The sequence below is a fragment of the Malaclemys terrapin genome, chromosome 3 (assembly GCF_027887155.1).
Source record: "Malaclemys terrapin pileata isolate rMalTer1 chromosome 3, rMalTer1.hap1, whole genome shotgun sequence".
NCBI lineage: Eukaryota > Metazoa > Chordata > Testudines > Emydidae > Malaclemys > Malaclemys terrapin.
The window spans coordinates 200,351,564-200,377,714 of record NC_071507.1 but is presented as its reverse complement, the minus strand read 5'-3'; the positions used below and the strand labels follow the sequence as shown (position 1 = coordinate 200,377,714).

At 41.9% G+C, this 26,151-nt stretch overlaps 1 protein-coding gene across 3 annotated transcripts in view; it reads left to right on the top strand.

The window, feature by feature from the left end:
* MSRA (methionine sulfoxide reductase A) overlaps positions 1-26,151 on the top strand; it is a 445,978-nt gene that overhangs the window by 286,834 nt on the left and 132,993 nt on the right. For all 3 annotated transcript variants that reach the window (XM_054022650.1, XM_054022651.1, XM_054022652.1), the window contains exon 5: positions 22,965-23,071. In XM_054022650.1, the coding sequence (XP_053878625.1) occupies positions 22,965-23,071 (107 nt within the window). The remainder of the gene's footprint in view (positions 1-22,964; positions 23,072-26,151) is intronic.

Genomic DNA, 26,151 nt, shown 5'->3' with positions numbered 1-26,151 from the left:
AGGTTCTATAGCCATATAAATCAGAAGAAAACAAAGAAAGAAGAAGTGGGACTGCTAAACACTGAGGATGGAGTGGAGGTTAAGTATAATCTAGGTATGGCCCAATATCTAAACAAATACTTTGCCTCAGTCTTTAATGAGGCTAATGAGGACCTTAGGGATAATGGTAGGATGACAAATAGGAATGACGATATGGAGGTAGATATTACCACATCCGAGGTAGAAGCCAAACTCGAACAGCTTAATGGGACTAAATCGGGGGACCCAGGTAATCTTCATCCAAGAATATTAAAGGAACTGGCACATGAAATTGCAAGCCCATTAGCAAGAATTTTTAATGAATCTGTAAACTCAGGGGTTGTACGGTATGACTGGAGAATTGCTAACATAGTTCCTATCTTTAAAAAGGGGGAGGGGGAAGTGATCCGGGCAACTACAGGCCTGTTAGTTTGACATCTGTAGTATGCAAGGTTTGGAAAAAATTTTGAAGGAGAAAGTAGTTAAGGACATTGAGGTCAACGGTAACTGGGACAAAGTACAACACGGTTTTACAAAAGGTAGATCGTGCCAAACCAACCTGATCTCCTTCTTTGAGACGGTAACAGATTTTTTAGACAAAGGAAACGCAGTGGATCTAATTTACCTCGATTTCAGTAAGGCATTTGATACGGTTCCACATGGGGAATTATTAGCTAAATTGGAAAAGATGGGGATCAATATAAAAATAGAAAGGTGGATAAGGAACTGGTTAAAGGGGAGACTACAATGAGTCGTACTGAAAAGTGAACTGTCAGGCTGGAGGGAGGTTACTAGTGGAGTTCCTCAGGGATCGGTTTTGGGACCAATCTTATTTAATCTTTTTATTACTGACGTTGGCACAAAAAGTGGGAATGTGCTAATAAAGTTTGCAGATGACACAAAGCTGGGAGGTATTACCAATACAGAGAAGGACCGGGATATCAGACAGGAAGATCTGGATGACCTCATAAACTGGAGTAATAGTAATAGGATGAAATTTAATAGTGAAAAGTGCAAGGTCATGCATTTAGGGATTAATAACAAGAATTATTGTTATAAGCTGGGAAGGCATCAGTTGGAAGTAACAGAGGAGGAGAAGGATCTTGGAGTATTGGTTGATCACAGGATGACTATGAGCTGCCAATGTGATATGGCCGTTAAAAAAGCTAATGCGGTCTTGGGATGCATCAGGTGAGGTATTTCCAGTAGAGATAAGGAGGTGTTAGTACCGTTATACAAGGCACTAGTGAGACCTCATCTGGAATACTGTGTGCAGTTCTGGTCTCCCATGTTTAAGAAGGATGAATTCAAACTGGAACAGGTACAGAGAAGGGCTACTACCCTGTTTCCCCGAAAATAAGACAGTGTCTTATATTAATTTTTGCTCCCAAAGATGCGCTAGGTCTTATTTTCAGGGGATGTCTTATTTTTCAGAAATGAAAAATGCCTTATTATCGGTGGATGCCTTATTATCGGGGAGGTCTTATTATCGGGGGGATGCCTTATATTACAACGAGAGGCAAAACTGTAAGTAGGCCTTATTTTCGGAGGATGTCTTATTTTCGGGGAAACAGGGTAGGATGATCCGAGGAATGGAAAACCTGTCTCATGAAAGGAGACTCAAAGAGCTTGGCTTGTTTAGCCTAACCAAAAGAAGGCTGAGGGGAGATATGATTGCTCTCTACAAATATATCTGAGGAATAAACACCAGGGAGAGAGAGGAATTATTTAAGATCAGTACCAATGTGGACACAAGAACAAATGGATATAAACTGGCCATCAGGAAGTTTAGACTTGAAATAAGACGAAGGTTTCTAACCAGCAGAGGAGTGAAGTTCTGGAATAGCCTTCCAAGGGGAGTAGTGGGGGCAAAAAACATATCTGGCTTCAAGACTAAGCTTGATAAGCTTATGGAGGGGATGGTATAATGAGATTGGTCTTTGACTATTAGCGGTAAATATGCCCAATGGCTTGTGATGGGATGTTAGATGGGGTGGGATCTGAGTTACTACAGAGAATTCTTTCCTGGGCGTCTGGCTGGTGAGTCTTGCCCACATGCTCAGGGTTTAGCTGATCGCCATATTTGGGGTCGGGAAGGAATTTTCCTCCAGGGCAGATTGGCAGAAGCCCTGGGGGGGTTTTGCCTTCCTCTGCAGCGTGGGGCACTGGTAACTTGCTGGAAGATTCTCTGCACCTTGAAGTCTTTAAACCATGATTTGAGGACTTCAATGACTCAGACACAGGTTTGATACAGGAGTGGGTGGGTGAGATTCTGTGGCCTGCGTTGTGCAGGAGGTCAGACTAGATGATCATAATGGTCCCTTCTGACCTTAAAGTCTATGAGTCTATGAGTCTGTCTTGTCTATTTAGACTGTAAACTGTTTGGGGCAGGGAATGTCTCTCACTAAATGTTTCTACAGTCCTTAGTAACTGGGGCCCCAATGTTTGAGATCTTTAGGCACTACTGTAATACAAATAATAGATAGTAGTAACAGTCCTCAAGTGAGGGACAATTGAGAAGCAGGCTGGTGGTTGAGACTGGCATTATTGGTGGAGCAAAGGCGTGGGGCCTGATGTGATAAAATTTCAGGATTACATTTCAGCTGACTAGACATCTGAAATTAAATGTCATTGGTCTTTTCTGATAAAACATGCACTAAAGGATATTTTGAATGTGCGGTCTTCATTGCGGCTTTTAGAATGCCTACAGGGTTCATTTGGACCCATCTTCAAAGTTATGAATTCAAAATAAATTCAAAGTAAATAAATACAAAATAACTCTATTTACACTGGACCAAAGATTATAGTGTAATAACCAGTGAGCTTACGGTTGAAAGTTTATATTACTGAGTCTTGCATTTATATAGCACCTTTCATTCTGAAGCATCTCAAACACTTTATAAGCTAATACATGAATTATATACAGGGGTCGCTTCCCCCACCACAGAAATGTGAAGAGGTGAAATACAAATGCCATGCACAGCAAGAATGGATTAGAATAAGAATGGATAATACTGTACCTATTAAATTGAACTTCATCAGGAATATAGGTAGAAATAATGTAATTACCCAAGTTGGAGCTTGGCAGGGGAACCAGGGCTAAAACCCTTACTCTTATGAAAACTGCAGTGCAAACATTAATCAAGATTTCAGTTTTTAGATTACATCTGAAAGCAGCACAGTACCCCTGGCACCGTGCTGGGGCATTGGTTTAGTACTGACTTAAGGACCAGAGTGCCACCTAATCGTACATCAATATTACTTCTTAGTTAGTCATAAGAACATAAGAACAGCCAGACTGGGTCAGACCAAAGGTCCATCTAGCCCAGTGTCCTGTCTTCTGATAGTCGCTAATGCTAGGTGCCCCAGGGAGAATGAACAGAACAGGTAATCATCAAGTGACCCATCCCTTGTCCCCCATTCCCAGCTTCTGGCAAACAGAGGCTAGGGACACCATCCCTGCCCATCCTGGCTAAAAGTCATTGATGGACCTATCCTCCCTGAATTTATCTAGTTCTTTTTTGAACTCTGTTATAGTCTTGGCCTTCACAAGATCCTCTGACAAAGAGTTCCACAGGTTGACTGTGTTGTGTGAAGAAATACTTCCTTTTATTTGTTTTAAACCTGCTGCCTATTCATTTCATTTGTTGACCCCTAGTTCTTGTATTACAAGAACGAGTAAATAACACTTCCTTATTTACTTTCTTCACACCAGTCATGATTTTATAGACCTCTATCGTATCCCCCCTTAGTCATCTCTTTTCCAAGCTGAAAATTTCCAGTCTTATTAATCTCTCCTCAATCAGAAGCTGTTTCATACCGCTAATTATTTTTGCTGCCCCTTTTCTGAACCTTTTCCAATTCCAATATATCTTTTTTGAGATGGGGTGACCACATCTGCATGCAGTATTCAAGATGTGGGCATACCATGGATTTATATAGAGGCAATATGATATATTCTGTCTTATTATCTAGCCCTTTCTTGATGATTCCCAACATTCTGTTCGCTTTTTTGACTGCCACTGCACATTGAATGGATGTTTTCAGAGAACTATCCACAATGACGCCAAGATCTCTTTTCTGAGTGGTAACAGCTAATTTAGGCCCCATCATTTTATATGTATAGCTGGAATTATGCTTTCCAATGTGCATTACTTTGCATTTATCAACATTGAATTTCATCTGCCATTTTGTTGTCCAGTCACCTAGTTTTGAGAGATCCTTTTGTAGCTCTTTGCAGTCTGCCTGGGATGTAACTATCTTGAGTAGTTTTGTATCATCTGCAAATTTTGCCACCTCACTGTTTACCCCTTTTCCCAGATCATTTATGAGGTCTCATCATTAGAGGTCTCATCCCAATAATGTTCCTACCCATCTCTGTTTAGCTGTCACTCTCTGATAGGCTCATAGTTCAAGGTGGTGTGGCTGCATTAACATCTACTGTTAGAATATTTCATCCCACTCTGCCTAGAGGCCATAAATACCAGTACAGATGACCCATTTTATTTATTCATCATTCTGTTTTTCTATTCAGTCTACTCCTGGATGAAAGGCATTATGAATTAGAATTTAAAAGTGGATTGTGAAATCCTGCCTGCCAGAAATGTTCAATAGGCATGCTCCACCAATCTTGTGAATGAGTAACCAATAGATTTCTGTGGGCTAAAGTACATTCATACACTTCACACAAAGGTCAAAGAGAGTGCAAAAATACATTTAAGCAATGTTCTGTGTGAATTAATACAGAAGAAAGCAGAAGTGGGGCACTCTTCAAAGAAAGTCTCCATTCAGCCTTTCCAGTTTTACGATCAGATATTTTTACTGTCTTGAGAAGCAATTCAATCCATTCCACCTTAGTAGCCATAGAATGTTTAAACATTATAATTATTTTTTCAGTGGAAATTAATTCCAGCAGCAGAAGTGGAGCACATCAGCTGAAGATTAGCACCTCTTCTTAAGGAAACGGAGCTACTTAAAATAATAATTATAATACAAACACCACCAGCAGCTACTCAGATACTCCCCACATACCTATAAACAAAGTCCCCTCCCCCATCTCCTTTGTTGGGACAAAGTTCTTCCCTCTGCTGTGCAGTTATGAAGGAAACAAGCTTCTAGAGCTTGTACGGGGGACATCACCTAGATGCAGTGGACCCATGCCTCTAGGAGGCTCCCCTCATATCCCTGCATTGCAGACAATAGAAAGAGGGGCCTGGATATGCCAGAAGAGTTAGGATAGTGTGGATTCATCACTACATGGCTTCATGGGGCATCACTCATTTTGTTCCCATTCACCACAAACACACATAAAACTGCTGTTGATTGGGGACTATACCTTTCAAAGCTGAGCTTCCCAGATGGAGCGTCTGCGTGGGGTGTAGCAGAAGCTCATGTTATACACAGTGAATTGGAACCAGTCAGGGTGGTGGAACTGGGAAGGGGCGAGCAGTGGGAGCTAGCACCCCACGCAATGGATATATTGTGGGGGCTCTGCTACTGCATAAACTTGCATTTGCATGGTAGGGTGGTGGGTGCTGAGGTGAGAGTGGGATCTAGAGTTGCTGAGCGCCCACCACAGCCCAGGATCAGGTAGGAACTGTCAGAACCTCCCTTCACAGCCTGGAGCATGCTACCCTCCCCACCTGTCACGTCTCAGTAGCTACCCTCACTCCCCCTCCTACCCCACACCCCCATTCACAGCAAAGTTCCGCCCTCCCTGCAACTGGTTACAGAATAAAGCAGATCGCTTTCAAGCGCCTTATTCACTGAAAGATCATTGAACATCACAGCTGCAGCCTCCCTCGCTGTCACTCTGGGATCGGGGAAGGATTACTCTCCATTGGTCCCTTCTGATTCTCCTTGCCCCAGATCCAGTGCAGGGCTTGGTGCAGGTGGAGTGGTTGGGAAAACTCACACGGTCCCTGACATACAAAGCAGGGCTGGCTTTGTAGAGTGAAGGTCCGAGACTTAGGTAGTAGCCAAGGAGAGATACCTGTGGTACTGTGCCTCTCCCTGGCGCCCACACCCCCTTGCATTTTAGTAATCATATGGGCAACCCCCAATTAAAAGTAGGGGGAGAGATGGCAGAATGGGCATCAGTGTTCTAGATTAGGGTTAAAACCTACCATAAAGAAAAAGGAGTTCTACATTTTAAGAACTAAACAGTTCTTCTAAAATGCTGCATTCTAGACAATTAACAGATGGGATTTTCAAAATCATTCAGTGCTGGCCTAATGGGCTTAAACTGCAGCAAGGGAGGTTTAGGTTGGACATTAGGAAAAAGTTCCTAACTGTCAGGGTGGTTAAACACTGGAATAAATTGCCTAGGGAGGTTGTGGAATCTCCATCTCTGGAGATATTTAAGAGTAGGTTAGATAAATGTCTATCAGGGATGGTCTAGACAGTATTTGGTCCTGCCATGAAGGCAGGGGACTGGACTCGATGACCTCTCGAGGTCCCTTCCAGTCCTAGAGTCTATGAATCTATGAATTCTGCTTCTAGTGTAGTCAGTGGTAAGACTCTGATTTCAATGGGGACAGAGTTAGACCAACACTGAGTGCTTTTGAAAATCCCATTCTGTATCTTCTCAGTTTCACAAAGTCACTGACAGTAACTTTACAAAATCCCAATGTATACAATCTAGCCTTGTACCGGCCCACAGGGACGGACTGTGGGGATGTGCATGTGAAGGGTGTATGACACCTACATGGGACTGTACCAGCCTACAAGGAAATTGCATCAAATTTAGCCTTTGCTGTAGTAATAACCGATCCTGTGCCAAACAGTCTCACAGAGAAGGTGTTTGAAGGTACACTTGTTTGGAATAGCAATTAACATCTTTACACCATAAAGGCTTACAAGGCTGTTGTATGTAGGGTGGCTTGTAAAATAAATGCAAATTTACAATATCAAATTATGTGCAGCTAGTCATTCAGGGTGACATTTCAATAGTTTATATTGATACAGCACTAATATAAAGTAAAAACTGTGCAAAAACATTCAGTAATGGTACCTAATATTGCACTAATGCTCTGAAATTCTAATTAAGCACTTACAAAAGTAACACAATGAACCACATTTTTGGACAAATTCCCTTGCTGTTGAATTATCAGTAATGTCCAGTTTTTCCTTATGTCCATTAGAAACATGTAGATGATCCCGGTCCTCTTGTTTTGCAGACTGGTTTTGAGCTAACCAACCACAAAGTGTTCCCACATCATTCACCACTCCAGCAACATTGTGAAGCTTCCACTGCTTCCTGAGTTCCAGCGTTCCTACACTTCATCAAACAGAGCACAAGTACACCACGAGCCTCCTTCCTAGTATTAATAGGTTGTGCTCCGTTATACTTTTCCAATATTTTGCTGGCTCTATCACAGGTTTGTCCTGTCGGAGTTTCCAATGGCAAATTCGGGTAAAAAAGCGCATCAGACACAATATCTGCCATTGCTTGTTCCATGGTAACATTAAAACTAAAACCCTCAACGCTGATGGCAATATTTATTAACAAATGAACTAAAGACAATAATCAAATCATAGAAACGTAGGGCCAGAAGGGACCTTCAGAAGTCATCAAGTCCAGCCACCTGTGCTGAGGCAGTAAGTCTGACAGGTGTTTGCCTAACCTGTTCTTAAAAACCTCCAGTGATGGGGTTTTCACAGCCTCCTTTGAAAGGCTATTCCAGAGCTTAACTATCCTTATAGTTAGAAAGATTTTGCTACTATCTAACCTAAATCTAGATAAAGCCCATTACTTCTTGTTCCACTTTCAGTGAACATGGGAGAACAATTGATCACCGTCCTCTTAATAACTGCCCTTAAAATATTTGAAGACTGTTACCAGGTCCCCACTCAATTGTCTTGTCTAAGATTAAAGGTGCCACCTTTTTTTTTTAACCTTTCCACATAGGTTTTCTAAATCTTTTATTATTGTCATTGTCCTCTGGATTCTCTCCAATTTGTCCACATCTTTCCTAGAGTGAGGCATTCAGAGCTGGATACAGTACTCCCAGTGAGGCCTCACCAGTGCTGAGTAGAGTGTGACAATTACCTCTCATGTCTTACCTACGACACTCCAGTTAATACACCCTAAAACATTATTAGCCCTTTTCACAACTGCATCATATTGTGACTCATATTCAATTTGTGATCCACTATAACCCTCAGATCCTTTTCAGCAGTGCTACCACCTAGCCTATTCCCCATTTTGCAGTTGTACATTTGATTTTTCCTTCATAAGTGAAGTACTTTGCACTCGTCTTTGTTGAATTTCATCTTGTTGAATTCAGATCAATTCTCCAATTTATCAAGGTCAATTTGAATTCTAATCCTGTCTCTCAAAGTACTTGCAGTGCCGTGGAGTTTGGTATCATCTGCATATTTTATAAGCATACTTTCCACTCCATTATCCAAGGCATCAATGAAAATATTGACTAGTACCCAACCCAGGACCGACCCCAGTGGGACTCCATTAGATACATCCTCCCACTTTGACAGCAAACGATTGATAACTACTCTTTGAGTATGGTCTTTCAACCAGTTGTGCATCCACCTTATAGTAATTTCATCTAGACCACATTTCCCTAGTATATGCAATATAGACAAAACCAAGATAAAATAAATAACAATAGGAAAAAATATAACCAGTTAAAGCTTTTCCCCAGCACAGCCCTCTTCAGAGCTTGTCTCCAAGTACAGTCCATCTCAAAGCTTTTCCCCAAGTACAGCCCACTCAGTTCATAGTTTACCTGCCACATAATGGACAGGCAAAGGAGTGGCAAGTACTCTTTTGGCTTGTTGCCCTCTGTTGACACCATCCCTGCTATGCAGTGACCTGTCCCCTTCTGTGACTTGACCCTCCAGTTGGGCCACAAGTTCTGTCCACCCCTTCCAGGATACATAAAGATTCCGCCAAAGGCTAGTTCCACTGTTGAGCAAGGGGCTCTCTGGGATATGGGGTCTTCTTAGTCCTGGGTCTCTGGTGTCAGGGATAAACTTTTCCTCTCCAGCTCCATCGGGGTAGGTAGGGGAACTCAGGCCCACCCTCTCCACCAGGTTCCAATCCAGTGCCCAAAGGTGTGCGGCTAACTCCTGAACCATGGAGTGCTTCGCAGCTGCCTCCCTGGATCACTTCTTTCTAGCCTCCCCACACAAGAGGGAAGAGGCAAGACATGTAAATAAAATAAACAGAAGAATAAGTTTACTGTCCAGAGCCCTTGTCCCTCTGCAGGTCGGGTAGACCATCGGTAGTCAGGAGCCCCAGCAGCTGGGCTGCCAATAGTGATCCTTTCACAGAGCCCAAGAGCATAAGTCTGCTTACCTCCACCAGCCGCCTGCAAGTGAGCTACCCCACTCCCCTTTTAAGCTCCTCCTTCAGCCTGTGCATACCTTGCAGGTGTGGCAGGGCAGAGCTGCCTGGGCCTAGAGCAGCTCCTTAACCTTCTTCTCCAGTGTGAGGCTTCTAGACCCCATCACACTGCCCCAGCCTATTGTAAGTATAAAGCATATGGGACTTTCATGGCAGCCAGAAAGACTTTAAGAATCTCTGTTCCCTGCTCTCACTCAGGATTTGGGTCTTTATATGAAAAATGGACCTTGGGCAAAAGTTGGCAAGGAAACAAAATGTCTTCTCTAAAATATTAAGGGGACATGTTCAGCCCTGCCTCCATCATCCCTTATGGACATGTCTGTGGCTTTAAGCAAAGGGTTAATTTCATAACAGACTTCTGGTGGTGTTATGTACAGTGAGCAGTGCACTGACTGTCATCAGGGACATTCATTTATATCTGTCAGTCGGCAATCTCAGGCTCCAGCGCTTTTGCTTTAATATTTCATCAGGAGCCAGGAAATCTTGAGGCTTGATCAAGAATCTGCACAGCATTCATGCAAGAGCGTTGCTTCTCGAAGTTATTGAATGGCTGAATTAAATAAACTGTTCAGAACAACTGAGCATTTGCTTTCTAAAATAAACCAATAAATAAATGTAGTAATTTGAACTCTCCACCATGAGAGGATACCGTGGTTAAATAGCGAGTGCTACCACAATGCTAAGTGGAAGAATTGAAGGGCCCAATTCACCACTTCTTTACACCTTGTGTAGTCATTTATCTGAGTGCAAAGTGGGTGTAAAACACTCCCCCTGTGTGATTGGACAATTCCGATTTGGTAACATTCTACACCTGTACTGCTCTCCTTTTACATATGTGCAAATGACTACTGACTGGGGAAGGAAGTAGAGAATTATGTCCTGGGATAGTGAATACTCTCAGCCTGTGCAATCATGAGGCTGAAATTGAAAGATTTGTTTCTCTTCCATCCTATTCCAGCTCCTAAACTCTTGTCCTACGTCTTCTTCTTGGAAGACATATGAACTGAGAGCTCTGTAAGCCTTGTATAGTGCTGACGGTGTGAGAATCCAGTTTAAATGCGTGCCAGCTCATTAATGTACTGTAACACACTGAAGAGGCTACTTTGTATTTCATGTATCCTCCCTGCAACCCAAAACCTAGAAGTCCATCAGGAACCCTTAGTGCCATATTGTTACCCAACTCTCTTCCTATTACCATTTTCCTCCTTTAATAATGTGTTCTTTAGAGTTTTAATTTCCCTTGGCAACTTTCAAACTGTGTAGATGTAATCATTATAGTGAGTGATGACATCAAGTCATGGGTGACACGGTGCAAATGATTCTTGCTAAATAATTATATGATGAGCTGCAGGAAGGAGTTTTATTAGTCTTAACTCAGCAGGTATTGATTGGGGAAGGGAAAATGACCAATCGATATATCAGTTTTCTGTGAGTATAAGGCAATAAGTGACGGCTCCAGAAAACTCTATAAATCACGGAGAAAATTTCATGATGAAAATAAGAGCTATGAACTACCCTTTAAAGTTTCAGTGAGCTGCACTGAAGAGAGTCACAGACCGTAGTCATTTGTCTCCATTACACTGGGGATCCTTTGAGAATTGAAAGATTGAAGAATGGCGTCGTTAGATTTTTCCTTTATGGGAAGACGATAAGGAGTGGTGTCTAGGTATTGCTTCCAAATCACAAGATACAGCTTGACTCGTGAAAGAAATCCTTGGTTTGGCCAATAAAATAAAAGTCTGCTCTGCCTTAGCCTTATACAGTTGTTGCACTTAAAAAATGCATTCTGTTTTGAAAGATTCTGCTGATTTTAAAGAAATTCTCCATTTTTCAAATGGGGAACAGTACTGGAACCAATAACGCATCTTAGAATGAAATGCATTTTTGAGTGTGACCACTGTCCTCCTCTGTTTGCCTGTGGTTGTTTTAGGTCTAGATCCTGCAACTGGATGGCCTTGGGCACACCTCTGGGTAAATTCAGTTGCAGGATCACAGGCTCAGTGAGCTATGATATCTAGGTGCAGGTCTTTATTACCATTATTTGTATTTGATTACGATAGTGTCCAATGGCCCTGATTAGAGTCAGGGCCCCCTTGCGGTAGGCACTTTACAGTAAAAGAAAATATTTCTCAGATAACTGTTTTCCATTGTGGATGTTTCAAAGCAGATCTTTGAGCTGGTGCAAATCAGCATAGCGCCATTGGTTTAGATGGAACTCTGTGATTTACATGAGCTGCGGAGCTGGCCCTTCAGCTTCAGAGTACATTCTTCATTTTCTTTGGCTTAGTTAGCCAGAGTATAATCGGATCCACAGCCCAAATGTTGATATCTAAGTGCGTGTGTGCGCATGCGTGTGCACGTGCAAAATCCAGATGCACAAAGCAGAGCTGTTTATAAGTAGGGATAATGTATCCGGGACGGGGAGTGTGGTTGGGGCGAAAACAAACTCCTTTAAGAGATGCATCGTATTTTGCTCGGATACAAGATTCGCCAAGTGAATCAGGGTTATCTAAGTGTTCAGTTCTGGGAGACCGAGAGATTTCTGCAGAAAATCGGATCAGCATGCCATTTACAGAGCAGTTTTATTTGGTGAAGATTTTGATAGTTTTTCTTACAGTTTGCCAAAGGTGAAGAAATAACCTTCTTCGAGAATGCCAGAGGCGTAATTCTCATAGATGAGTTTCTAGAAGATTTCTAAGGAAAATGAAACGTAACATGCAGTCTGTTACAGCCAATAGCTATTAATTTTTTTTCTCCAGTAGATCCCAAAATATCAAATTTTGTGTTCATTTTCCTGTGAAAATGGGACCACAAAATAGTATTCACTTATGGGCCATATGGTTTCTCTGAAGCCAGAAAGAATCTAAATGATTTTACAAGCATCAGCCTGTCAGACAGATGAGTTTTGGAGAGTATTCATCTCAGATATAGTATAAAATTCCATCCAGTCAAAAAACACTAGTTTGTTTTGGACACCTTCTCATCAATTATTGGGAGTGGACCACATCCACCCTGATTGAATTGGCCTTTTCAACACTGGTTCTCAACTTGTAAGGAACTCCCTTCTCTTCATGTGCCAGTATATTTATGGTTGTATCTGTAATTTTCACTCCATGCATCTGAAGAAGTGCGCTTTTTACCCACGAAAGCTTATGCCCAAATAAATCTGTTAGTCTTTAAGGTGCCACCGGACTCCTCGTTGTTTTTGTGGATACAGACTAACACGGCGACCCCTCTGATAGTTTGTTCTCCGACATGTTTCTGATATGTCAAAGAAGTTCTCTTTGTATGGTCAGCCACTAAAATAAGGAAAAGGCACAAGTGGCACAGTGATTATCAATGGGTTGCTTGGTTTATGGTCTTTTAAATCTATTTTATATGTATTTTAATATTTTTAAATTAGTTTTACGTTATTGTAATATATTTTGGTTTTGGCACATTGACCTATGACCAAGTCGCTATGAATAATCTTGACTTGACTTGAATATCAAAACTGTAAGAGCTCTAAAGTAGATAGTAGCTTATTTTATTTTACAAGGAATTATTTCTGGTCCCTTTTCAAGAGTTCTGCCTATTGAAATAATATTGTCTGCTCAGACAGAACTGCACTGGAAAGTCCATTGCTAAATCTCAGCAATTTGAATTGATTTATCAAGGTCAAACATTTCTTGATGAAGCTCTATTCTTCCATTATGAGTTCCATTATGCTGGTGAACTTCATATACTTCTTGGGCCAGATTCAGATTTCAGTATCCAGTGTCAGATTTCTTTGCCTCTCTGTCTCTTTCACCCACATTACGAGTACAGGGCTTTGTTTTCCAACCTTGGCATCAGTCACAAGGATTTTTCAGCCTCCACATAACAGACAAACGTTCTATCACACTGCAAGGGGGCATTTTCACTTACCTAGATTGCATTCTGATGGATCTATATAGGAACTAGTTATGTAGTAGCAATGGTTCTCAGCTGTTTTCTTAGTGTGGACCGAATCTTGATAGAGAGGTTGTCTTGTGAATGCATCCCCTACAGTTCACGATCTTATAACCTCTTGATGATTACAACAGCAACTACTTACATAGGAAAGTATCTCAGGAGGATGTTAAAGAGCAGTTACTAAAGTTAGATATTCTTAAATAAGCGGGTCTGGATAACTATTATTGAAGAGTTTTAAAAGAGCTGGCTGAGGAGCTCACTGGACTGTTAAGGCTGGTTTTGAATAAGTCATGGAACACGGGAAATTTCAGAAGACTTGAAGAATGCTAAGAATGAAGAATGTTCCAATATTTAAAAAGTGTAAATAGGTTGATTTGGGTAATTTTAGGCCAGTCAGCTTGACATCAGTCCTGGGCAAGATAGTGAAGCGGCCAATACGAGACTTAATTAATAAAAAATTAAAGAAGGGTAATATAATCAATGTCAATCAAGCTTATGGAAAATAGATCCTGTCAAACTAAGTTGATATCTTTTTTTGTTAAGATTACAAGTTTGGTTGATAAAAGTAATAGTGTTGATGTAATATACTTAGAAAACTGTAAGGCATTTGACTTGGTACCACATGACATTTTGATTAAAAACAAAAAGATGAAATTAACATGGCACACATTAAATGGATTAAAAACTGGCTAACTGATAGGTCTCAAAATGTAATTGTAAACAGGGAATAATCACTGAACCAGTGTGTTTCTTGGCCCTATGCTATTTAACATTTTTATTAATGACCTGGAAGAAAATGTAAAATCATAACCGATAAAGTTTGCAGATGGCACAAAAATTGGGGGAGTGGAAAATAATGAACAGGATAGGGCACCAACCCAGAGCAATCTGGATCGCTTAGTAAGATGGGCACAAGCAAACAGTATGCGTTTTAATATGGCTTAATATAAATGTACACATCTAGGAACAAAGAATGTAGGCCATATTTACAGGATGGGGGACTCAATCCTGAGAAGCAATGATTGAAAAAGATTTGGGGATTGTCGTGGATAATCAGCTGAACATGAACTGCCAACGTGAAGCAGTGGCCAACACAGCTAATGTAATCCTTGCACGTATGAATGGAAATATTGAGTAGGAGTAGAGAGATTATTTTACATCTGTATCTGGCACTGGTGCGACCACTGCTGGAATATTCTGTCCAGAGGGGATTCAGAGAAGGCCACGAGAATGATTAAATGATTAGAAAACATACCTTATAGTGAGACTCATAGACTTTAAAGTCAGAAGGGACCATTGTGATCATCTAGTCTGACCTCCTGCACAACGCAGGCCACAGAATCTCACCCACCCACTCCTGTAACAAACCCCTAACCTATGTCTGAGTTACTGAAGTCCTCAAATCATGGTTCAAAGATCTCAAGGTGCAGAGAATCCTCCAGCAAGTGACCCATGCCCCACGCTGCAGAGGAAAGCGAAAAACCTCCAGGGCCTCTACCAATCTTCCCTGTAGAAAAATCCCTTCCCAGCCTCAAATATGGCAATCAGTTAAACCCTGAGCATGTGGGCAAGACTCATCAGCCAGGAGCTCAGTCTATTTAGCTTAACAAAGAGAAGGTTAACAGGTGATTTGATTACAGTCTATAAATACGTACATGGGGAACAAATATTTGATAGTGGGATCTTCAGTCTAGCAGAGAAAGGTATAGCACGATCCAATGGCTGAAAGTTGAAACTTGACAAATTCCGACTGGAAATAAGGTGTAAATTTTTAACAGTGTGAGTAATTAATCATAGGAACAATTTACCATGGGTTGTGGTGGATTCTCCATCACTGGCAATTTTAAAATCAAGATTGGATCTTTTTCTAAAAGATCTGCTCTAGGCATTATTTTGCTGAACAATATTTTCTCATTGTGTCCTGGTACACTCCCATCTGTTGTCTTATACTTAGACTGGAAGCTCATCGGGGCAGGGACTGACTTTTTGTTCTGTGTTTGTACACTGCCTAGCACCATGGGGTCCTGGTTCATGACTGGGACTCCTAGGTGCTATGATACTACTAGTGGTAATAATTATATAGTTCTCTTGCAGGAATCAAGAAGTCTCTGACATTGTGGAAGAAAGGGATTTCAACTTGGATCTCTCACTTTCCAGAGTGTGCCCTAACCACTAGGCTGTGCAATAGCCTGGAGCAGGTCTCTCTCACTGTTTCCTGTTGAAGCTATGCCACTATGTATACCTATGAATTGGAGCAGAGGGACTGTACTGTGGGTCTCCTACCTCTCAAGTCAGTGCCCTAATCTCTGAGTTCTAGAGTCATTCTCATGGGGGCTCAATGAATATGTTATTTTTCTACACAGTGGAAAAGTCCAATAGGAGAGATAGAGAGAGGCTGGCCTTACAATATCCCATAGCTCAGTGGTTAGACTATTTTCCTATATCAGGGGGTAGCCGTGTTAATCTGTATCTATAAAAACAACAAGGAATCTGGTGGCACCTTAAAGACTAACAGATTTATTTGGGCACTTCGAAGTGAGGTTTTTACCCACGAAAGCTTATACCCAAATAAATCTGTTAGTCTTTAAGGTGCCACCAGACTCCTTACTATTTTCCTAGGAAGTGGGTTACCTGCATTCAAATCTCTTTTCCATTTCAAGCAGAAGGGGAATTGAACCTGGGTCTTCCATCTCCTGTATGAATGCCCTAAACCCTGTGCAAAACGGTGTTAGGACACTCCTCCACTTTTCTTGTAAAACAACTGACCTGGCTTACACACCTAGCTCCACAGTAGGGTCCACAGATGTGAATCCCAAGTGGAGATAGGCGTGCCTCTTTGACTTGCAGTTAGGTGCTTAAGTCCCTTTAAGAGGTGGGTCTTAGGGTACATCTACACTACAGGGGGGAGTCGATTTAAGATACGCAAATTCAGCTACGTGAATAGCGTAGCTGAATTCGACGTATCGCAGCCGACTTACCCCGTTGTGAGGAGGCGGCAAAATCGACTTCTGCGGCTTTCTGTCGGCGGCGCTTACTACCACCTCCGCTGGTGGAGTAAGAGCGCCGATTCGGGGATCGATTGTCGCGTCCCGTGGGGACGCGATAAATTGATCCCCGAGAGGTCGATTTCTACCCGCCGATTCAGGCGGGTAGTATAGACCTAGCCTTAGAACACACACCCCTTCTTGGAATTTCTTACTGGCTAGCGTAGGTGGCACCCTGCTCAGCGTGCTGGCTTCTATGAATCTCCTTTTAGAATCCTGATTCTCCCCATGCATTGCCTAGGGAGCTCGGGTGCCTAATTTGGGATTATGAAATGCACTTAATGGCAGCGTGCCTAAATGCAGTGCCTAAACCCCACGCAGAGTGCTTGCCATTGGCACGCTGGGAAGGGGGCTTTCATAGATTCTAAGGCCAGAAGGGACTACTCTGTTCATCAATCTTTTGTACAACACAGGTCACAGGACTTCCCCAAAATAATTCCTGTTTGAACCAGATCAGATCTTCTAGAAAAAAAACCATCCAATCTTGGTTTTAAAATTGCCAGTGACTTGTTCCAATGGATAATTCCTTCACTGTTAAAAATTTACTCCTTGTTTGCAGACTGCTGGCTTGCATTGGTGTGCTTGTCATTATGGGTTCCCAAGCTTCTCTCTATTCTGAGGCATCAGAACTTGGGGGGGAGGTGATAGGTGTATTCTGATGGTATGGCTTTACCCCTGGATATTTTATTCTTCTTCTGTTTTACCAACAAGTTCTACAGACTCCAGTCTGAAATTCTTCATTTTGAAATGAAGCGTCTCCCTGACATGTAACTGTGTCTTAAAGAGCAAATGATATTTTACAGCTTAGATGATAAAAATTGTCACTAAAGAAGCTGGAAGGGAGCCAGAGAAGTGCTACACTGAGAGAGGTAGATTATTCTTTAGTACAGGGGATGAGTATAATAGTTTAGATCTCCTAAAGGAGTTGAGGTTTGTGGTTAGAAATTTTCTTCATATGTCCATGGGGCTGTGTTAAATGTGTGTGTGTGTGGGAAAAGCCTTCATATCTGTATATATTATAAACTTTCCTGTATTGGATAATATGGGTCTTGGGCTGACATTGAAACTACAACTACTTGTGAAGAAGGGGTATTTGCTTCTCCCTATCTTTGAATGCTTCCTTGAGAAGTGGCTTCCTGACATGTACAAGGATTAGATCATATTCTGACTTCATTCCAGGGCCGGCTCCAGGCACCAGGCACCCAAGCACATGCTTGGGGCGGCACCTGGTAAGGGGCGGCGGGGGGGGGGGGTGCTCCGGCGGCGCGGCGCTCTGCAGGGGGGTTCGGGGGGCAGCGCTTTTTTTTGCTGCCGGCGCGGCGCTCGGCGGGGGGGCGGCACAGGGCGGGATGCGGCGCTCTGCAGGGGGGCTCGGGGGGCAACGCTTTTTTTTGCTGCTTGGGGCAGCAAAAAAGTTAGAGCCGGCCTTGCTTCATTCACACCATTGTAAACCTAGAGTAACTCATGGACATCAGTGAAGTTACTGTGGATTCCCTTTGGTGTAATTAAAATGAAATTCTGACCCATTATAGAATCATAGAAATGTAGGGCAGGAAGGGACCTTGAGAAGTCATGAAGTCCAGCCCGCTGCGTTAAGGCAGGACCAAGTAAACCTAGACCATCCCTGACAGGTATTTGTCCAACCTGTCCTCAGAAACCTCCAGTGACGGAGATTCCCTTGGAAGTTTATTCTAGAGCTTAAGCGCACTTATAGTTAGAAAGTTTTACCTAAGATCTAATCTAAATTTCTCTTGCTGTAGATAAAGACCATTATTTCTTGTCCTATCTTCAGTGGATATGGAGAACAATTAATCACCTTCAAATATGTTAAGGTCTGTTATAAAGAGGAAGACTTTTTCCCCTCAGTCTTCTTTTCTCAAGAGTAAACATACAGTAACTCCTCGCTTAACGTTGTAGTTATGTTCCTGAAAAATGCGACTTTAAGCAAAACGATGTTATGCGAATCCAATTTCCCCTTAAGAATTAATGTAAATAGGGGGGTTAGGTTCCAAGGAATTTTTTTAACCAGACAAAAGACTCTATTATATGTATGTATACACAGTATAAGTTTTAAACAAACAATTTAATACTGTACACAGCAATGATGATTGTGAAGCTTGAGGTGGTGGAGTCACAGGGTGGGATATTTCCCAGGGAATGCCTTACTGCTAAATGATGAACTAGCACTATGGGTTAACCCATTGTTGTTAATTGTTGCCTCACACTCAACAAGACGAATGGAGGGAGGGGAGACAGTAAGGCAGACAGAAACACACACCCTGTGTGTGAGAGAGAGATGAGCATTTCCCCTGTAAGTACGCTATACCACTCTAAATAAATTGCCTTTTTAAGTAGACCAGGAAGTTGAGACAGCAGTTGCTGCCAGCAAACGCCTTCTGTCCTGAGCCCTGTCGTGTCCCCCCGTTCTGTGGAGATGGGTTAAGCAGGGGGCATGAGCAGGGGGGAGGGGCACACCCTGACATTAGCCGCCCTCTTTCCCCTCCCCTGCACAGCAAGCAGGAGGCTCTGGGGAGCAGCTCCAAGGCAGAGGGCAGGAGCAGCACACAGCAGTGGGGGGAGGGACAGCTGAACTGCTGGCAATTGATAGCCTGCTGGGTGGCTGCCGCACAGGGAACTTACGGGAGCAGGGAGCAGATAGGGGGGTTGCTGGTCCACCCTGGTTCCAAGCCCCCACCACTAGCTCCAATGGGCTGCTCTTTCTGCAAGCAGTGAACAAAGCAGGCAGTTGCCAAACAATGTTATAAGCGAGCATTGTGCGACTTTAAATGAGCATGTTCTCCAATTAATCAGCAACAAAACAACGAAAACGTTAACCAGGGCGACTTTAAGTGAGGAGTTACTGTACCCAGTTTTTTTAACCTTTCCTCATGGGTCATGTTTTCTGAACCTTTTATCATTGTTGTTGCTCTCCTCTGGACTCTCTCCAGTTTGTCCACATCTTTCCTAAAATACGGTGCCCAAAATTGGACACAGTATTCCCAGTGAGGCCTCACCGGTGCCGAGTAGAACAAGACAATTACCTCCCGTGTCTTAAATATGACATTCCTGTTAATAAACCCTAGAATGGTATTAGCCTTTTTTGCAACTGCATCACATTGTTGATTCATGTTCAATTTGTGATTATCTTAATAAAACCTCATTTTAAATCTCACGTGTATAAAGCATTGGTGTTGCTAGAATCAATGGCAAAGAGTTTAAAAAAGCTAAAATAAGACCTGCTTTGGAATTACCAGTACAAAGTCTCTTCCAATAGTGTTAGCATTTCTATTACATTAATTGTTCATAATTTTGAATTCGTATCTGAAGTCTTACATATACGCAGTATATTATTATGTTGACAGAAAGAGAGTGAGAGCTGTAATGTCATGATGGACAAAGCAATTAAGACTCTGCTCAGAAAAGAGAGCAGAGTTAACCACAGATGACATTGTGGGATACTTAAATAGCACATTTCACATCATTTTTTGATTTAGTAGATCTTCTCTTAAACAAAGACAGGATTATTAAGATCAATCATCCTACAGCAGTTGTTTAGTAAATTGAATTTCTTGCCTCGTTTGTTACTCAGTGGATTAATGGATTTCAACAAGTAATAGTTGCCAAAGGGCTTTAAAAATCAGTGATGCTCCCTTGACAACAAAGGCTGCACATATAAAATATGTTAGAAATAACAATATCAGCAGCAGTGACACGTGAGAGATATATGGATCTATACACAGAATCTATATTATACCTTAGAATGATGTCTACATGACACAGTTGGCTAGTGCATTTGCTTTTCACCTCTGGAGATCTAGGTACAAATCTATGTAAATTACAAGAGAAAATAACTTGTCTAGAACTTAGTAGGTAATTGGTCACATTACAAAGCTGCTAGTACTCCTGACAATTCCTGGCTAGCTGGTGGTGGTACAGGGCAAGCTGAGTTCATAGATTTCAAGGCGGGGAGGGACCATTGTGGTCACTTACTCTGACCTCCTGCACAATACAAACCAAAACCCCTCATGCAATAATTTCTGCATCAAGCCCGTAACTTCTATTTGAATTATGGTATATCTTTAGGAAGACATCCTATCTTGATTTAAAGACTTCAGGTAATGGAAAATGCACCATATCCGTAGGTAGGTTGTTCCAGAGGTTAATTAGCCTCACTTAAAATGTATGCCTTATTTCTCATCTGAATTTATCTAGCTTCAGCTTTCAACCATTGGATCTTTTTATGCCTTTTTCTGCTAGATTAAAGAGCTGCTTGCTATCAGAAATCTCTTCCCCATGCAGGTACTTGTAGATTGTGATCAAGACATTTCTTAACCTTCTCTTTGATCAGCTCAATTGATTGAGCTTCTTACGTCTCTCACAATAAAGCATGCCTTTTAGTCCTCAAATTATTCTTGTAGCTCTTTTCTGAACACTTTCCAGTTTTTGAACATCCTTTCTGAAATGTGAATGCCTGAACTCAACGTGGTATAACTAGTAATGGTCTCGCTAAAGTTGTATAAGTAGTTAATAACACCACCCTAGTTAATATTTCCCTGTTTATACATTCAAGGAACTCATTTGCCTTCTTAGCTACAGTACCTAACTGGAGGCTCATGTTCAATGATCCCTTAAGTCAGTGGTTCTCAAACTAGGGCCGCCACTTGTTCAGGGAAAGCCCCTGGCGGGCTGGGCCAGTTTGTTTACCTGCTGCATCCGCAGGTTCGGCCGATCGCAGCTCCCACTGGCTGCGGTTCACCACTCCAGGCCAATGGGGGCTGCAGGAAGCGGTGCGGGCTGAGGGATGTGCAGGCCGCCCTTCCTGCAGCCCCCATTGGCCTGGAGCTGCAAACTGCGGCCAGTGATAGCCGCGATCGGCCAAATCTGTGGACGTGGCAGGTAAACAAACTGGCTTGGCCCGCCAGGGGCTTTCCCTGAGCAAGCGGCGGCCCTAGTTTGAGAACCACTGTTCTAGATAATTGATAAAGTTATTGAATAGTATTAGGTCACAAACATATCCCTGCTGATGCCTCTAGAAACAACTCCATTACATGACAATTCCCCATTTATATTTATTGTTTGTGATCTATCACTTAGCCAGTTTTTAATCCATTTTTACATGGACTGCATTGATTTTTGTATAGTGCTGACTTCATCTGAGTGTCACATGGGAATTAGTTACATTGGCAAAGTTGGCTGCATGAGGAAACTTGCCCAGCATGTATCTGTGCTATGCCTGACTCTAACTGTTGCCACTTTCACCAGCACCATATCTGAAGGCCAAATTCTTGACGTTATTGACTGTCTACCACTAGGATTTGGTCTTATATTAGCATCGTGTCCTTTACTCTGCATATATTCGTTGTCAAATTAATGCATGTATGTTGCAAAGGTACTCTTAGAGTGGAGACCTTTTGAATACCTTGGTGTTTGTGCCATTCCCTACTTGCTCTAATACAAAATCTTAAATACTAGGCCTTTCCAGCATCAGTGACTGACCACCACAACTACAGGTCTCATGAAACACCACTGTGCTTTGTTATATCCCTTGAGCAGGCCACAGCCTGGAGCATTATTTACATCCTATTTACAGTTGGTAGCCAGTTTCTCCCACTCGCACTGGGAGAAGGGTACAGTAGCCAGTCCTGCTACTCTCCTTCTGAGCACTTCCTTCCTGTCTATTTATATAGTTCCAGCTGGGGGGTTACTTCCACCCAATTAGCCCCTCAGGTGTATCTCTACTCGGTTAAGTGACACCCTCTTCCAACTGCCTGTCTTTTGGTCAGGTCCCAATTAATGTACATTGATGGAAAGCTGAGTGACAAGATGCTGAGTGCTTGGTTTTATTCCCAAAAGGAATTCAATATGAAACAACATAAAATCCAGTCAAACCGTCTCGCCAGGCTTGGCTGCCTACAGGATTCCGCCTCCAGGGTTTGCTCAGCCTAGATCCTTTCTCTGTAAAGGGGCATTCCCATCTCCCCTACTTCCAGGTGAGATAATGCGCCAGCTGCAGCTATGACTCAGCAAAATACACGTAACAGTTTTTTACAAGATGATCAACATTTTTTAACAGGATCATCACCCAGTCACAGGGTAGGGTTGTCAGCCTCTGCCAGTGCATTGCAAACTTTTTCCTCAGCAAAATTTAATCCTTCATTTGAGGGAAATTTTTAAGCACTTGTCAAAACCAAAAAGAGTTGAGTGTTTACATGATGCAAAATAAGTATTTTAGGAGTATCTTGATTGCAGTAAAATGAACTAAGCACATAATATGTCTCCAGCTCATGGATATTTTTAAGGCTTTACATCTGTATTTGACTGCTTATGTGATTTACCAAAACATAATATGCTTATATTTAATGTACATCCCATTTAAATGGCGATATCAAAATAGAATCACTTCGTGTCTATTTAAGCAAGAAAGGAATGGACTTGCTAAAAATACCAATTGTCTACGCCCACAAAAGACTGTGGAGAAATAGAAAATCAGCTAGTCCAGATGCATGGACTCTGTTAAAATTAGGTCCATTGAATCGTTACACTGAATACTATTACATAAGACGCATGAGCCTAATGGTTCAGTGTGCTTCTTCTCTCCCCAGGAATGAGGCAAGGTAATGACTTTGGCACACAGTATCGCTCGGCCATCTACACGTTCTCTCAGGAACAGATGGAAGCTGCTCTGCGATCTAAAGAGGATTATCAAAAGGTAATATTGGATAGGATGTGGAATTAGCCTGTGCATGATCAAAGTTGAAGGGAAATTGGGAATGAGCACAGAAGGTGAGCTCGTGTTCTGCGTGTTTGCTGCATATTAGTCCTTTCGCTATTCACTGTATGTTGTGTTTATTTTAAGTTTTAAGTTTGAACTGTTGTAAAAGTTTTTGCGAAACATCTTGGTGGCTTTATGCTGAATTGTTTAGCTACTTGTTCTGGCAGAAAATATCAATGTTTTAGTCTTAAAATACAGACTATGTGGATGTGCCAAAACAAAACAAAACAAAAATCGAAGGTCTATGCAAATCTCAATTTTGCAGCTGGTCCCTGTTCCTATAATGGTTCAAAGCAAACCTCAAATCCAAGCATTCATGGAATTTGTGGAAGTTTGGATCCAGATTAGAACTCTGCCTCTCAGGGCCATCTCTAATAGTGTTTTTCAATCTGTAGTGTACTCAGCAGTCCATTCCATACCTGCTTAGTCCAGGTGTGACTTGAGGGAGACTTGCAGTCTGTCGTATGACTTAGGGAGACCCTCTGTGTTGACATTAGACAACACAACATTTGTTTAATGTGAGAGGTAGGGAGAAAGAGAAAACTACAGACTCTTTCAACTTCAACAGCTCCAGTGAACATTCCCATATGAATTAATGACATTTGGGTTCTGGCTTTGTCTATCATAAGAGATCCTATAGGACTCAGATCAACAAAAGGCAGCAGAATTATTTTATCTATATATAGTGGGTCTGATTTTATACAGAAATGGATGCACAAAATTATGCATACAGTTGACTACTTTGCCTATGCAATTGCCATGGTCTGATCTGAAAATCACTGCTTTGAACATGCAAATAACCAATTTCCAAATGGCTGCTAGCACCTTAGTAACTGTGCATGCACATTGTGTGCAATTGCCTACATATTTTTCTAATAGTTGCACCCACATGAGTATAGATCTGAAGCTGCCTGAGGTTCTCTGGGTACAAAGTGGCTGCTGAAGTTTATTTCTCCATATATACCTTACAGAACTTCGTGCTGTTTATTGTTACTTTGGCCCCAGGGCTTTTCTAACATGCTTTCTTCTCTCTTCTGCTCACAGCAGTTGAGCCATATCACAATATGAGTCTTACAGCTTTCTGTTTGCTCTCCCAAAGCTGTGAGTGCCACCAAACTGATACTAACTTGAAAGCAAAATCACAATACAAAACAATATAACATAATGCTATGTGAACTGCCATCTCTATAGCTGAATTTCCTAATGGCACAATTTATAAAATCTAGCTTGTTTGAAGTCTATTACTTTAGATGGAAAGGGCATATAATTCGTGTATTAATATAATTAGGCACAAATATGTAACTGATATCCTTCATAGTTTGTTTCTGCACTGGGAAGGTGACTTTAAAAAAGGCGAATATTCAGTCAATTACTCTGCTACTCAACAAACATGTACTGTAGTTACCAGAGCAAGTGCCGTATCATCTACAGTAGCACTGTGGTTATAGTAAACCTCTTGTGCTGAGAGAGCAGTGACCCATTCCCATATTTTGTAGGAACCTTTTTTTCCCCTTTGATTTGCATTGGATTATTTTTAAGGTAAATATATACAGTAAACTGCCTTATAAATTCATGTTCTACTAACAGTAGATGCGCAACAGTGCTTGAGCCACTTTTGCATATGTCAGATGCATCTCCATAAACCTTATCAAGTCAGATAAAGGGCACGTATGTGTAGCATACTGCTTGGTTTTCCAAAATACGCATTGATGCACCCCGCATCCTGCACTACGCTAAACGTATAGTACCAACAATGTATGTGTGAGTGGCACCGATGATTTGCTAGCACTGTAATTAAATTCAAGCCAAGTTGTCTTGTTTGTTATCTCACTGCATATCTGAACATGTACTCAGGCCAGTTAGCTGTTTTTGGGGGGGGGGGTTTCAGCTGAGACCTTGAAAAGAATTAACAGTGGATGATTTCAGGGAGCCATAGAATCATAGAAATGTAGGAGGTCATCTAGTCCAGCGGCCTGTGCTGATGTAGGATCAAGTATACATTATGTTATCTTGTTTATGTTGTTACACTGAAGGAAAATTTTTATGTTTTATTGGGATAGAAATCCTCCTGCTTCAGGATGTAAGGCAACCATTCACTCATGGGAGTTAGGAAGAAACTTCCTTTAAGTATGGGATGTCCCACAACAAGACACTATGAGGTTTCTTACACTTCTCTAAAGCAGCTGGTGGAGGCATTAGAGACAGGCTCCTGTTCAAGAGGGACTGCTACAGCTGTGAATGACAATTCTTATACCTATGAAACAGTAAAGTTATGCATCACTTTGCTATCTGAATGCTGGAAAACACAGGCTTTAAAGTGGGAGAAGGCTATATTTTTCCTGTAGGCCTTCTGCATCCCTGTCAGTGTCCTGAAGAACCCAACATTTCAAATTGCACAAACTTCGTAGAAGGTGGCACAGTATCGTTATCCTTCCAGGCACAGAAGACCAAGTAGCTGCAGAAGTGTGCTCTTCTGTGCCCTTCAAAGTCTCTGCTTAATAATCGGCTCAACAGTGTCCATTAGTATGAAGATCTCCTCCCAGAACTTGAGCATGCTGAGTAAGCAACATGTCTACCTCTGACTAGTCCAGGGGGCAAGAATGAGGTTGTGCATTGAACCTGAGCGTCCCTCATATACACATCTATTTTAAGCTGTGACACTTGGTGCTGATTCATGTAGCTGTTTAACAGCTGAGAAATGGCAATACAGCAACCAGGAATGAATATGTATTGGGGCCAAGCATCTTTGACTGTTTATGAAATTGAGTGCATACAGTGGTAGACCGTGAATGGTAATATGTATTATAAGACGGTTCCACTGTTCGTGAATTGTAACAAAGGTGTAAGTGTGATTATAAAAACAGAAAATGGGGGCCAGAGCTTGATGAACGTGCCGTGAGTTAGCGCTTCAATCCATTTTGTCTGAAGCTGAGGTGTTTGGGATTTTTTTAATACGGTTGAACCTGAGGTTATTTAATTTTCGAGAAAGTTGCGAGTTTGGGTCCGGTTGTCAAATT